The following is a 13,151-nucleotide window of genomic DNA, read 5'->3' on the forward strand; positions in this document are numbered from 1 at the left end:
CCCAATAATCCCCCAAAATTCCCCCAAAATTCCTCAAAATCCCCAAATATTTCCCCAAAGAATTCCCAAAAAATCCCCAAATATTTCCCCAAAACTTCCCCTAAGAATTCCCAAAAAGTTCCCGAAGAATTCCCCCAGAATTCCCCAATATTTCCCCAATAATCCCCCAAAGATTCCCCAAAATTCCCCCCAAAATTTTCCCAAAAATTCTCCCAAATTTTCCCAATAATGCCCCAAAATTCCCTCAAATCCCCCAAAATCCCCAAATATTTCCCCAAAGAATTCCCAAAAAAATCCCCAAAATTCCCAAAGATTTCCCAAATATTTCCCCAAAACTTCCCCGAAGAATTCCTGAAGAATTCCCCAATAATCCCCAAAAATCCCCCCAAAATTTTCCCAAAAATTCCCAAAATTTCCCCCCAAATTTTCCCAATAATCTCCAAAACCCCCAAATATTTCTCCAAAGAATTCCCAAAAAATCCCCAAATACTTCCCCAAAAATTCCCCCAAAATTCCCAAAGAATTCCTGAAGAATTCCCCCAGAATTCCCCAATATTTCCCCAATAATCCCCCTAAAATTCCCCCAAAATTTTCCCAAAAATTCCCAAAAATCCCCCCAAATTTTCCCAATAATGCCCCAAAATTCCTTCAAATTCCCTAAAATCCCAAAAAAATCCCCAAATATTTCCCCAAGAATTCCCCTAAGAATTCCCAAAAAGTTCCCAAAGAATTCCTGAAGAAAATTCCCCCGGAACTCTCAAATATTTCCCCAATAATCCCCCAAAGATTCTCCAAAATTCCCCCCAAAATTTTCCCGAAAATTCCCAAAAATTCCCCAAAATTTCTGGAATTTTCCGTTTTTCCCTCAGGCCGTCGGAGCTGACCGGGATCGTGCTGCGCTGGCTGCGGAATCTCCCCCCGGAGGAGAATTCCCGGCCCAACAATTCCAAACTTTGACATCCCGCAACTTTTCCCCGGAATTTGATTTTTTTTTCCTGGAATTTTCCCCTGCAATTCCAAGATTTCAGTGGGAATTTTCCCCTGGAATTCCAAGGTTTCGATGGGAAACTTTCCCTGGAATTCCAAGATTTGGAGTAGAAAATTTTTCCCTGGAATTCCAAGATTTCAGTGGGGAATTTTCCCTGGAATTCCAAGATTTCAATTGGAAATTTTCCCTGGAATGCCAAGATTTCAGTAGGAATTTTTCCCTGGAATTCCAAGATTTCAGTAGGAATTTTTCCCTGGAATTCCAAGATTTGGAGCAGAAATTTTTCCCTGGAATTCCAAGATTTCAATGGGAAACTTTCCCTGGAATTCCAAGATTTGGAGCAGAAATTTTTCCCAGGAATTCCAAGATTTCGGTGAGGAATTTTCCCTGCAATTCCAAGATTTCAGCGGGAAATTTCCCCCAGGAATTTGTGGGAATTTTTTTCCCAGGAATTCCAAGATTTGGAGCAGAAAATTTTCCCTGCAATTCCAAGATTTCAGTGAGGAATTTTCCCTGGAATTCCAAGATTTCAGTGAGGAATTTTCCCAGGAATTCCAAGATTTAGAGCAGAAATTTTTCCCAGGAACTCCAAGATTTCAGTGGGAATTTTTCCCTGGAATTCCAAGATTTCAATGGGAATTTTTCCCTGGAATTCCAAGATTTTAGTGGGAAAATTTCCCCAGGAATTCCAATATTTGGAGCAGAAATTTTTCCCAGGAATTCCAAGATTTCGCTGAGGAATTTTCCCTGCAATTCCAAGATTTCAGTGGGAAACTTTCCCTGGAATTCCAAGATTTGGAGCAGAAATTTTCCCTGGAATTCCAATGGGAAACTTTCCTTGGAATTCCAAGATTTCAGTGGGAATTTTTCCCTGGAATTCCAAGAGTTGGAGCAGGAATTTTTCCCTGCAATTCCAAGATTTCAGCGGGAAATTTCCCCCAGGAATTTGTGGGAATTTTTTTCCCAGGAATTCCAAGATTTGGAGCAGAAAATTTTCCCTGCAATTCCAAGATTTCAGTGAGGAATTTTCCCTGGAATTCCAAGATTTCAGTGAGGAATTTTCCCAGGAATTCCAAGATTTAGAGCAGAAATTTTTCCCAGGAACTCCAAGATTTCAGTGGGAATTTTTCCCTGGAATTCCAAGATTTCAATGGGAATTTTTCCCTGGAATTCCAAGATTTTAGTGGGAAAATTTCCCCAGGAATTCCAATATTTGGAGCAGAAATTTTTCCCAGGAATTCCAAGATTTCGCTGAGGAATTTTCCCTGCAATTCCAAGATTTCAGTGGGAAACTTTCCCTGGAATTCCAAGATTTGGAGCAGAAATTTTCCCTGGAATTCCAATGGGAAACTTTCCTTGGAATTCCAAGATTTCAGTGGGAATTTTTCCCTGGAATTCCAAGAGTTGGAGCAGGAATTTTTCCCTGCAATTCCAAGATTTCAGTGGGAAATTTCCCCCAGGAATTTGTGGGAATTTTTTTCCCAGGAATTCCAAGATTTGGAGCAGAAAATTTTCCCTGGAATTCCAAGATTTCAGTGAGGAATTTTCCCTGGAATTCCAAGATTTTAGTGGGAATTTTTCCCTGGAATTCCAAGGTTTGGAGGAGAAACTTTCCCTGGAATTCCAAGATTTCAGTGGGAAATTTTCCCCAGGAATTTGTGGAAATTTTTTCCCAGGAATTCCAAGATTTCAATGGGAATTTTTCCCTGGAATTCCAAGTTTTCAATGGGAAACTTTCCCAGGAATTCCAAGATTTGGATCAGAAATTTTCCCCTGGAATTCCAAGATTTAAGTGGGAAACTTTCCCTGGAATTCCAACATTTGGAGCAGAAATTTTTCCCAGGAATTCCAGGATTTCAGTGGGAATTTTTCCCTGGAATTCCAAGATTTTAGTGGGAAAATTTCCCCAGGAATTCCAAGATTTGGAGCAGAAATTTTTCCCAGGAATTCCAAGATTTCGGTGAGGAATTTTCCCCTGGAATTCCAAGACTTCAGTGAGGAATTTTCCCTGGAATTCCAAGATTTCAATTGGAAATTTTCCCTGGAATTCCAATGGAAAACTTTCCCTGCAATTCCAAGATTTCAGTGAGGAATTTTCCCAGGAATTCCAAGATTTGGAGCAGAAATTTTTCCCAGGAATTCCAAGATTTCAGTGGGAATTTTTGCCTGGAATTCCAAGATTTTAGTGGGAATTTTTCCCTGGAATTCCAAGATTTGGAGCAGAAATTTTTCCCTGCAATTCCAAGATTTCAATGGGAAACTCTCCCTGCAATTCCAAGATTTCAGTGGGAAATTTCCCCCAGGAATTTGTGGGAATTTTTTTTCCCAGGAATTCCAAGATTTAGAGCAGAAATTTTTCCCAGGAATTCCAAGATTTCAGTGGGAATTTTTCCCAGGAATTCCAAGATTTCAGTGGGAATTTTTCCCAGGAATTCCAAGATTTTAGTGGGAAAAATTTCCTTGGAATTCCAATATTTGGAGCAGAAATTTTTCCCAGGAATTCCAAGATTTCGGTGAGGAATTTTCCCTGCAATTCCAAGATTTCAGCGGGAAATTTCCCCCAGGAATTTGTGGGATTTTTTTCCCAGGAATTCCAAGATTTGGAGCAGAAAATTTTCCCTGGAATTCCAAGATTTCAGTGAGGAATTTCCCCAGGAATTCCAAGATTTGGAGCAGAAATTTTTCCCAGGAATTCCAAGATTTCAGTGGGAATTTTTCCCAGGAATTCCAAGATTTTAGTGGGAAAATTTCCCCAGGAATTCCAATATTTGGAGCAGAAATTTTTCCCAGGAATTCCAAGATTTCGCTGAGGAATTTTCCCTGCAATTCCAAGATTTCAGTGGGAAACTTCCCCTGGAATTCCAAGATTTGGAGCAGAAATTTTCCCTGGAATTCCAATGGGAAACTTTCCTTGGAATTCCAAGATTTCAGTGGGAATTTTTCCCTGGAATTCCAAGATTTGGAGCAGGAATTTTTCCCTGCAATTCCAAGATTTCAGTGGGAAATTTCCCCCAGGAATTTGTGGGAATTTTTTTCCCAGGAATTCCAAGATTTGGACCAGAAAATTTTCCCTGGAATTCCAAGATTTCAGTGAGGAATTTTCCCTGGAATTCCAAGATTTCAATGGGAATTTTTCCCTGCAATTCCAAGATTTCAATGGGAATTTTTCCCAGGAATTCCAAGATTTTAGTGGGAAAATTTCCCCAGGAATTCCAAGATTTGGAGCAGAAATTTTTCCCAGGAATTCCAAGATTTCAGTGGGGAAATTTTCCCAGGAATTCCAAGATTTCAATGGGAAACTTCCCCTGGAATTCCAAGATTTGGAGCAGAAATTTTTCCCCGGAATTCCAAGATTCAATTGGGAAACTTTTCCTGGAATTCCAAGATTTCAGTGGGAATTTTTCCCTGCAATTCCAAGATTTCAATGGGAATTTTCCCCTGGAATTCCAAGGTTTGGAGGAGAAATTTTTCCCAGGAATTCCAAGATTTCAAAGGGAAATTTTCCCTGCAATTCCAAGATTCGGAGCAGAAAATTTTCCCCTGGAATTCCAAGATTTCCAAAGGAAACTTTCCATGGAATTCCAAGATTCGGAGCAGAAATTTTCCCCAGGAATTCCAAGCCTTGAGTGGGAATTTTTTCCTGGGAATTCCCATTTTTTCCCGATGAGTTTTTCTCAGGAATTCCAACCTTTAAACGAGAATTTTTTCCTGGAATTTGTGGGAATTTTCCTGCCAGGAATTCCAAGCTTGGCTTGGGAATTTTTCCCGGGAATTCCAAACTTTAAAGAATCCAAGAAACGAATTCTTAACTAATAATTACTAACAAATAATTCACCAGATTCTAATTAATGGTTATTAATCAACAACTAATCATCAATAATCAGGAGTCAAGAATTACTAATTAATTATGAATCATTAATTGTTTCCTTTAAGCTGTTTCAAACACGGAAAAATAAAATTTTGGGATTTTAAAGCAATTTTGGTTTCCTTGGAATCCTTGAGATTCCCCTCCCTCTGAGCCCAAAAAATTCCCCAAAAATTCCCCAAAACTTTCCAGAAGAATTCCCACAGGAATTCCTCAATAATTCCCAAATATTTCCCAAATATTCCTGAAGAACCACTGAGAATTCCCACAAAAACCCCCCAAAAATTCCCAAAAAATTCCCCAAAAAATTCCCAAAAAATTCCCCCAAAATTCCCATAAAATTCCCAAAAACTTTCCAGAAGAATTCCCACAGGAATTCCTCAATAATTCCCAAATATTTCCCAAATATTCCCGAAGAACCACTGAGAATTCCCACAAAATCCCAAAAAATTCCCCCAAAAATCCCAAAAAATTCCCAAAAAATTCCCAAAAAATTCCTCAAAAAATTCCCAAAAAATTCCCCAAAATTTCCAAAAAAATCCCATAAAATTCCCAAAAACTTTCCAGAAGAATTCCCACAGGAATTCCTTCATAATTCCCAAATATTTCCCAAAGATTCCTGAAGAACCACTGAGAATTCCCACAAAAACCCCCCAAAATTCCCAAAGAATTCCCCAAAACAATCCCCAAAAAAATCCCAAAAATTCCCAAAAAATTCCCCAAAATTCCCATAAAATTCCCAAAAACTTTCCAGAAGAATTCCCACAGGAATTCCTCAATAATTCCCAAATATTCCCGAAGAACCACTGAGAATTCCCACAAAATTTTCCCAAAAAATTCCCCAAAAAATTCCCCACAAAATCCCAAAAAATTGCCAAAAAATTCCCCAAAAATTCCCAAAAAATTCCCAAAAATTCCCAAAAAATTCCCCCAAAATTCCCATAAAATTCCCAAAAACTTTCCAGAAGAATTCCCACAGGAATTCCTCAATAATTCCCAAATATTTCCCAAATATTCCCGAAGAACCACTGAGAATTCCCGCAAAATTCCCCCAAAAATTCCCCAAAAAATTCCCCAAAATTTCCAAAAAAATTCCCAAAAAATTCCCCAAAATTCCCACAAAAACCCCAAAAAATTCCCAAAAAATTCCCCAAAACAATCCCCAATAATTCCAACAGAATTCCCCAAAAATTCCAGAAGAATTCTCACAAGAATTCCAAATAAATCGCCAAAAATTCTCATTCTCGCCCTCCAAAATTCCATTTTTTCCCCAAGAATGCCCCCAAAACACCAATTCCCCCCCAAATTTCCGAAAAATTCCCTTTTTTCACCCCTCAAAATCCCATTTTTACCCAATTTTCCCCCAAAAAACCCCAAAAAATCACACCTGTCCCCAAAAATTCCCATTTTCCCCCCAAAACCCCCTAAAATTCCCATTTTCCTCCCAAAATCGCCCCAAAATCCCATTTTGCCTCCAATAAAGCTCCTCCAAAAACCCCAAATTTTCGCCCCCCAAACCCCCATTTTTCCCCAAAAAACCCCCCAAAAATCCCATCCTTGCCCCCCAAAATTTCTCTTTATCCCCTAAAAATCCCCTTTTCCCAAAACAAATCCACTTTGTCCCAAAATTTCCCATTTTCCCCCCAAAAATTCGCTTTGATTTCCCCTCCCTGCTCCGCTCCCGCCCTCCCCCCTCCTCTCCCTGGCCACGCCCCTTCCGCTAAGCCCCGCCCCCTTTCCCGAAGCCCCGCCCCTTCTTCAACTCATGGTCATTATCCAAGCCACGCCCCTTCCACAATCCACGCCCCTTCTTTAAAGCCATGTCCATATCTCCAAGCCCCGCCCCTTCCCCAAGCCACGCCCCCTTTCCAGAAGCCCCGCCCTTTCTTCAACCCGTTGTCATTCTCTAAGCCAGGCCCTTCCCCAAGCCACGCCCCTTCCACAAAGCCACGTCCATTTCCCCAAGCCACGCCCCTTCCACAAAGCCACGCCCATCCAAACCCCCGCCCCTCCCTTAAGCGCGGACCATTCCCCCAAGCCACGCCTATTCCCCAAACCACGCCCCTTCCTCAAAAGCCACGCCCATTCCACCACCCCTCTTCATGAGCCCCGCTCCCTCCCAAACTCCGCCCATTCCCTCAAGCTCCGCCCCTTCTCTAAGCCCCGCCCCATCCCTAAGCCCTGTTTATTCTCCAAGCCCCGCCCCATCCCGAAGCCCCGCCCCTCCCCTAAGCCCCGCCCCATCCCCAAAGCCCCGTTCATTGCTGAAGCCCCGCCCATTCCGCACTGCTTATTCCTTAAGCTCCGCCCCTTGCCAAGCACCGCCCATTCATAAAACTCTGCCCATTCAGCAATCTCAGCCCCTTCCTCAAGCCCCGCCCCCTCCAAGCCCCGCCCCTTCCCCGCTCGGCTCTCCCCGCGCTGGGGATTTCTCCGTCTCGCAGGTACGGAAACTCCCGCGGCTTTTTCGCGCCAAAATCGCGATTTTTCCCGCCAAAAATTCGGCTCCCGACCCCCCTCTGTGGGCCCGATCTTGGCGCCGAAATTTTGGGAATTTTTGGGTTTTTTTTTTTGGTGGGGAGGGAAAAGTTTGGGTGGAGTTGGAGGGAAAAATTCCCGAAAAAATCGGGAATTCCTGCGCGGTTCGGGTGGGAAAAGGGGGGGGGGAGTGGAAAGGAAGGGGTTAAATCGGGGAGAAATACGGGGGGAAAAATCAGGAAAAATCCGGGAAAAATAAAAAAATAAAGATCCCAAAAATTAAAAAAAAATAGGGAAAAATCTGGGAGGAAAATCCTTCAAAAAACGGGGAAATGTTAGTAAAAAAACGGGGAAATATCCGGGGAAAATCCGGGAAAAGTAAATAAAAATAATTCCCCAAAAATAAAAATAAAAAAAAAAAATCCAGGAAAAGAATGGGAAAAAAAAAAACTCGGAAAAATCCGGGAAAAATGAAAAAAAAAAAAATCCCCAAAAATAAAAAAAAAAAATCCGGGAAAAGAATCAGGAGAAATCCTGAATAAATAAAAGAAATAAATAGCCCTAAAATAAAAAAATAAGCAGGAAAAATCCCGGAAAAAAACCAGGAAAAATAGGGAAAAAAAATCAGGAAAAATCCGGGAAAAATAAATAAAAAATTCCTCAAAAATAAAAAAAAATCCGGGAAAAATCTTGGAAAGAATGGGGAAAGAACCAGGGAAAAGATGGGAAATATAAATAAATAAATAACCCAAAAATAAAAAAAAAAATCCGGGAAAAGAATCAGGAAAAATCCGGGAAAAAGAAATGCAAAAAATCCCCCAAAAATTAAAAAAAAAAATCCGGGAAAAATCCTTTAAAAAACCGGGAAAAATCTTGGAAAAAATGGAGGGGAAACCAGGAAAAATCCGGGAAAAATAAATTAAAAATTCCCCAATAATTTAAAAAAAAACCGGGAATAAAAACAGGAAAAATCCGGGAAAAATAAAAAATTAAATAGCCCAAAAATACAAAAAAAATCCGGGAAAAATCCGGGAAAAATCTTGGGAAAATGGGGGAAAAAGAGGAAATAAGAAAATAAGGAAAGAAGAAAATAAGTACCCCAAAAATAAAAAAAAAAAATCCGGGAAAAATCTGGGAAAAATAAAAAAAATATCCCCAAAAATAAAAATAAAAAATCCGGGAAAAATCCGGGGAAAAATAAAAAAATAAATCCCACCCCAAAAAAAAAAAAAAAAAAAATCGGGAAAAATCAGGGGAAAATAAATGCAAAAAATCCACCCAAAATTAAAAACAATCCAGGAAAAATCCTTTAAAAAACCGGGAAAAATCTTGGAAAAATCCGGGAAAAATAAATAAAAAAATTCCCCAAAAATTAAAAAAAAAAAAAACCGGGAAAAACCCCAGGAAAAATCCGGGAAAAAGAAAAGAAAAAAACAAAACAAAACAAAAACAAAAACCAAAAATCCGAAAAAAAATTCTTCAAAAATCCGGCAAAAATCCAGGAAAAAGACTTTAAAAATCGGAGAAAAAGCCTTAAAAAAAATCTGGGGAAAATAAAAAAATACCAAAGAAATCCGACAAAAAAGCCCCAGAAAGCCCAGACAAAAAAATTCCGGAAAAATGTTTGGAAAAATCCCCAAAATCCGGGGAAAATTCCCCCCCCACTAAAAAAAAAAGGGAAAAATCTTGGGAAAAATGGGGAAAAACCCGAAAAAATCCGGGAAAAATTAAACAAAAATAAAGTTTCCCCGAAAAGCCGAAAAAATTCCTGAAAAGTCCTTGAAAAAATCCGGGAAAATCCCAAAAAAAATCCCCAAAAAATCCCAAAAATCTCCTTGAAAAATCCCCCAAAAATTCCTGGGAGAGCTGCAAGGGCAAGGACGGTCATGAATGAATTCATTCATTAATTCATTCATTCATTAATTCATTCATTCATTAATTCATTCATTCATGCACTGAATCATTCCCAATTCACATTTTTCTTTTCATTTTTTCCATGAATTCATGATTAATGTATTTCTTTTAATATCAGGTGTTAATTACTTATAAATGCTTATTTAATTAATTACTTATAAAATTTCTTTTTAATCTATTTGGTTAATTAATAGTGGTTAATAATTAATGATAATTAAATAATTATTATTACGTGAATATTTATTATATTAAGGTCATTCGTTGTGAATGTGTTTATTAATATCAGTATATTTATTATTATCAATATGTTTATTAATATAAATATATTCAATTAATTATTAGGGAGTTTATTCTTATGTAAATAAAGTCACTGATTAATAAATAATAAATAAAACCAAAGAATTGTTAATTTATTTCCATTTAATATCCTAATTCTTTTTTGTTTTAATATATTAAACTGATTCATTATTGGTGCATTTATTTTCTATTAATGAAATTAATTTATGTTCTATTTCAATTAATTCATGTTATATTTGGTATTATTATCATTTTGAATTTTTATATTAAGTTCATCATTATGTTTACATCCCATATATTACCTTAATTAATTATTAAAACATTTATTTTTAGTATATGAAATTGTATTATATAATTATTCACTCTTTAATTACATAACCTTCATTAATTATTCATTAATCATTCCCAGCAGGATTTCCCGGCCTCTCCATGGGAATTTTCCTTCTCTAATTACAGAACCTTAATTAGTGCTTCATTAATGAATTATTTATTTATTTGGTATTATTTTTAATTCTCAATTATTAATTAGTAATTAGGAATTAATGATTCCCGGCAGGATTTCCTGGCCTCTGCATGGGAATTTCCCTTCTCTAATTATAGAAACTTAATTAATGCTTAATTAATGCAAGAATTAATTATTATTTACTATGTATTAATTAATTTTTTATTTTTATTAATTGTTAATTCATAATTATTAATCAGTAATTGTTAATCATTAATTAATTATTCCCAGCAGGATTTCCTTCTCTAATTACATAACCTTAACTAATGCTTAATTAATGCAAGAATTAATTTTTCCTATTTATTAATTATTAATTAACTGTTATTTATTATTTATTATTTTATTTTTATTAATTGGTAATTATTAATTATTAATCAGGAATTATTAATCAATAATTAAATATTCCCAGCAGGATTTCCCGGCCTCTCCATGGGAATTTGCCTTCCCTAATTGCAAAACCTTAATTAATGCTTCATTAATGCTTGAATTAATGATTATTTACTCTTTGCTATTAATTATTTACTATTTATTAATTATTAGTTATTTATTAATAGTTATTAAACATTACTTATTAGGTATCAATTAATAAATAACAAGTATTAATTATTAATTCCTAAATATTTATTATTTATTATTTATTATTTATTATTTATTATTTATTATTTATTATTTATTATTTACTATCAACTACGAAATTATTATCAACTATATTAATTATTAATTATAAATGATAATTACTAATTAGTAATTATTAAATATCAATTAATTATTACTACCTATTAATTATTAATCATTATTACTAATTATTTATTAATTATTCTTAATTATTACTTATTAGTTATTAATTAATAATTAATAAGTATTAATTATTAATTGCTAACTGTTTGGTATTTATTATTTATTATTTATTATTACTTATCAACTACGAATTACTAATTATTAATTATTAATTATAATTATTAATTAGTAATTATAAATATCAGTTAATTATTACTACCTCTTAATTATGAATTACCAATTATTAATTCATAATTATTAGTTATTAGTTATTAATTACTAATTGTTAATTAGTAATTTTTAATATAAATTAATTATTGCCTATTAATTATTAATTATTAATTAATAATAATTAATTATTAATTATTAATTATCAATGAATCCCCGCAGGATTTTCCGGCCTCTCCATGGGAATTTTCTCCCTCTGGGTTTTGCTCCTGATGCTGCAGCCGGGTGAGAAATTCCACAAAATTCCCCCAAAATTCCCCCAAAATTCCCTCAAAATTCCCTCAAAATTCCCACCAAAAATTCCCCCAGAAATAAAAAAAAAATCCCCAAAAATTCCCCCAAAAATCTCCCAAAATTCCCTCAAAATTCCCACCAAAAAATCCCCCAGAAATAAAAAAAAAATCCCCAAAAATTCCCCCAAAAATCTCCCAAAATTCCCTCAAAATTCCCACCAAAAAATCCCCCAGAAATAAAAAAAAAATCCCCAAAAATTTCCCCCAAAAACTCCCGAAATTCCCATCAAATCGCCCCCAAAATTCCCCCAAAAATTCCCCCAAAAATTCCCCCCAAAATCTCCCAAAATTCCCCCCAAAATCTCCCAAAATTCCCTCAAAATTCCCACCAAAAATTCCCCCAGAAATAAAAAATTCCCCCAAAAATTCCCCCAAAAATCTCCCAAAAATCCCCCAAAAATTCCTCCAAAAATTCCCCCAAAAATTCCCCCAAAAATCCCCCAAAATTCCCTCAAAATTCCCACCAAAAATTCCCCCAGAAATAAAAAAAAAAACCCAAACAAAAATTCCCCCAAAAATTCCCCCCTAAATCCCCCAAAAATCCCCCAAAATCCCCTCAAAAATCTCCCAAAATTCCCTCAAAATTCCCACTAGAAATATAAAAAAAATCTCCCAAAATTTCCCCAAAAATTCCCCAAAAATTCCCCAAAAATCTCCCAAAATCCCCTCAAAAATCTCCCAAAATTCCCTCAAAATTCCCACCAAAAATTCCCCCAGAAATAAAAAAAAATCCCCCAAAATTCCCCCAAAAATCTCCAAAAATTCCCCCAAAAATCTCCCAAAATTCCCTCGAAATTCCCACCAAAAATTCCCCCAGAAATAAAAAAAAAAAATCCCCCAAAATTTCCCCAAAAACTCCCAAAATTCCCATCAAATCGCCCCCAAAATTCCCCCAAAAATTCCCCCAAAAATTCCCCTCCAAATTCCCCCAAAAATCTCCAAAAATTCCCCCAAAAATCTCCCAAAATTCCCTCAAAATTCCCACCAAAAATTCCCCCAGAAATAAAAAAAAAATCCCCCAAAATTTTCCCCCAAAAACTCCCAAAATTCACATCAAATCGCCCCAAAATTCCCCCAAAAATTCCCCCAAAAATTCCCCCAAAAATCTCCAAAAATTCCCCCAAAAATCTCCCAAAAATCCCCCAAAAATTCCTCCAAAAATTCCCCCAAAAATTCCCCCAAAAATCCCCCAAAATCTCCCAAAATTCCCTCAACATTCCCACCAAAAATATCCCCAGAAATAAAAAAAAATCCCCCAAAATTCCCCAAAAAATCTCCCAAAATTCCCTCAAAATTCCCACCAAAAATTCCCCCAGAAATAAAAAAAAAAAAAACAAACAAAAATTCCCCCCAAAATTCCCCCCTAAATCCCCCAAAAATCCCCCAAAATCCCCTCAAAAATCTCCCAAAATTCCCTCAAAATTCCCACTAGAAATATAAAAAAAATCTCCCAAAATTTCCCCAAAAATTCCCCCAAAAATTCCCCAAAAATCTCCCAAAATCCCCTCAAAAATCTCCCAAAATTCCCTCAAAATTCCCACCAAAAATTCCCCCAGAAATAAAAAAAAAAATTCCCCAAAATTTCCCCCAAAAACTCCCAAAATTCCCATCAAATCGCCCCCAAAATTCCCCCAAAAATTCCCCCAAAAATTCCTCCAAAATTCCCCCAAAAATCTCCAAAAATTCCCCCAAAATCTCCTAAAATTCCCTCGAAATTCCCACCAAAATTTCCGCCAGAAATAAAATAAAAATCCCCAAAAATTTCCCCAAAAATTCCCCCAAAAATTCCCCTCCAAATTCCCCCAAAAA

At 36.3% G+C, this 13,151-nt stretch overlaps 1 protein-coding gene across 1 annotated transcript in view; it reads left to right on the top strand.

Annotated features, from left to right (window-relative positions):
* The window catches only part of EPHX2 (epoxide hydrolase 2), a 60,499-nt gene extending 59,489 nt beyond the window's left edge, over window positions 1–1,010 (top strand). The window contains exon 19 of the mRNA XM_058801217.1: window positions 870–1,010. Coding sequence (XP_058657200.1) covers window positions 870–957 — 88 coding nt within the window. The 3' untranslated portion in view covers window positions 958–1,010. The remainder of the gene's footprint in view (window positions 1–869) is intronic.
* The last annotated feature ends 12,141 nt before the right edge of the window (window positions 1,011–13,151 follow it).

Source organism: Ammospiza caudacuta, chromosome 3, assembly GCF_027887145.1.
Source record: "Ammospiza caudacuta isolate bAmmCau1 chromosome 3, bAmmCau1.pri, whole genome shotgun sequence".
Lineage (NCBI taxonomy): Eukaryota > Metazoa > Chordata > Aves > Passeriformes > Passerellidae > Ammospiza > Ammospiza caudacuta.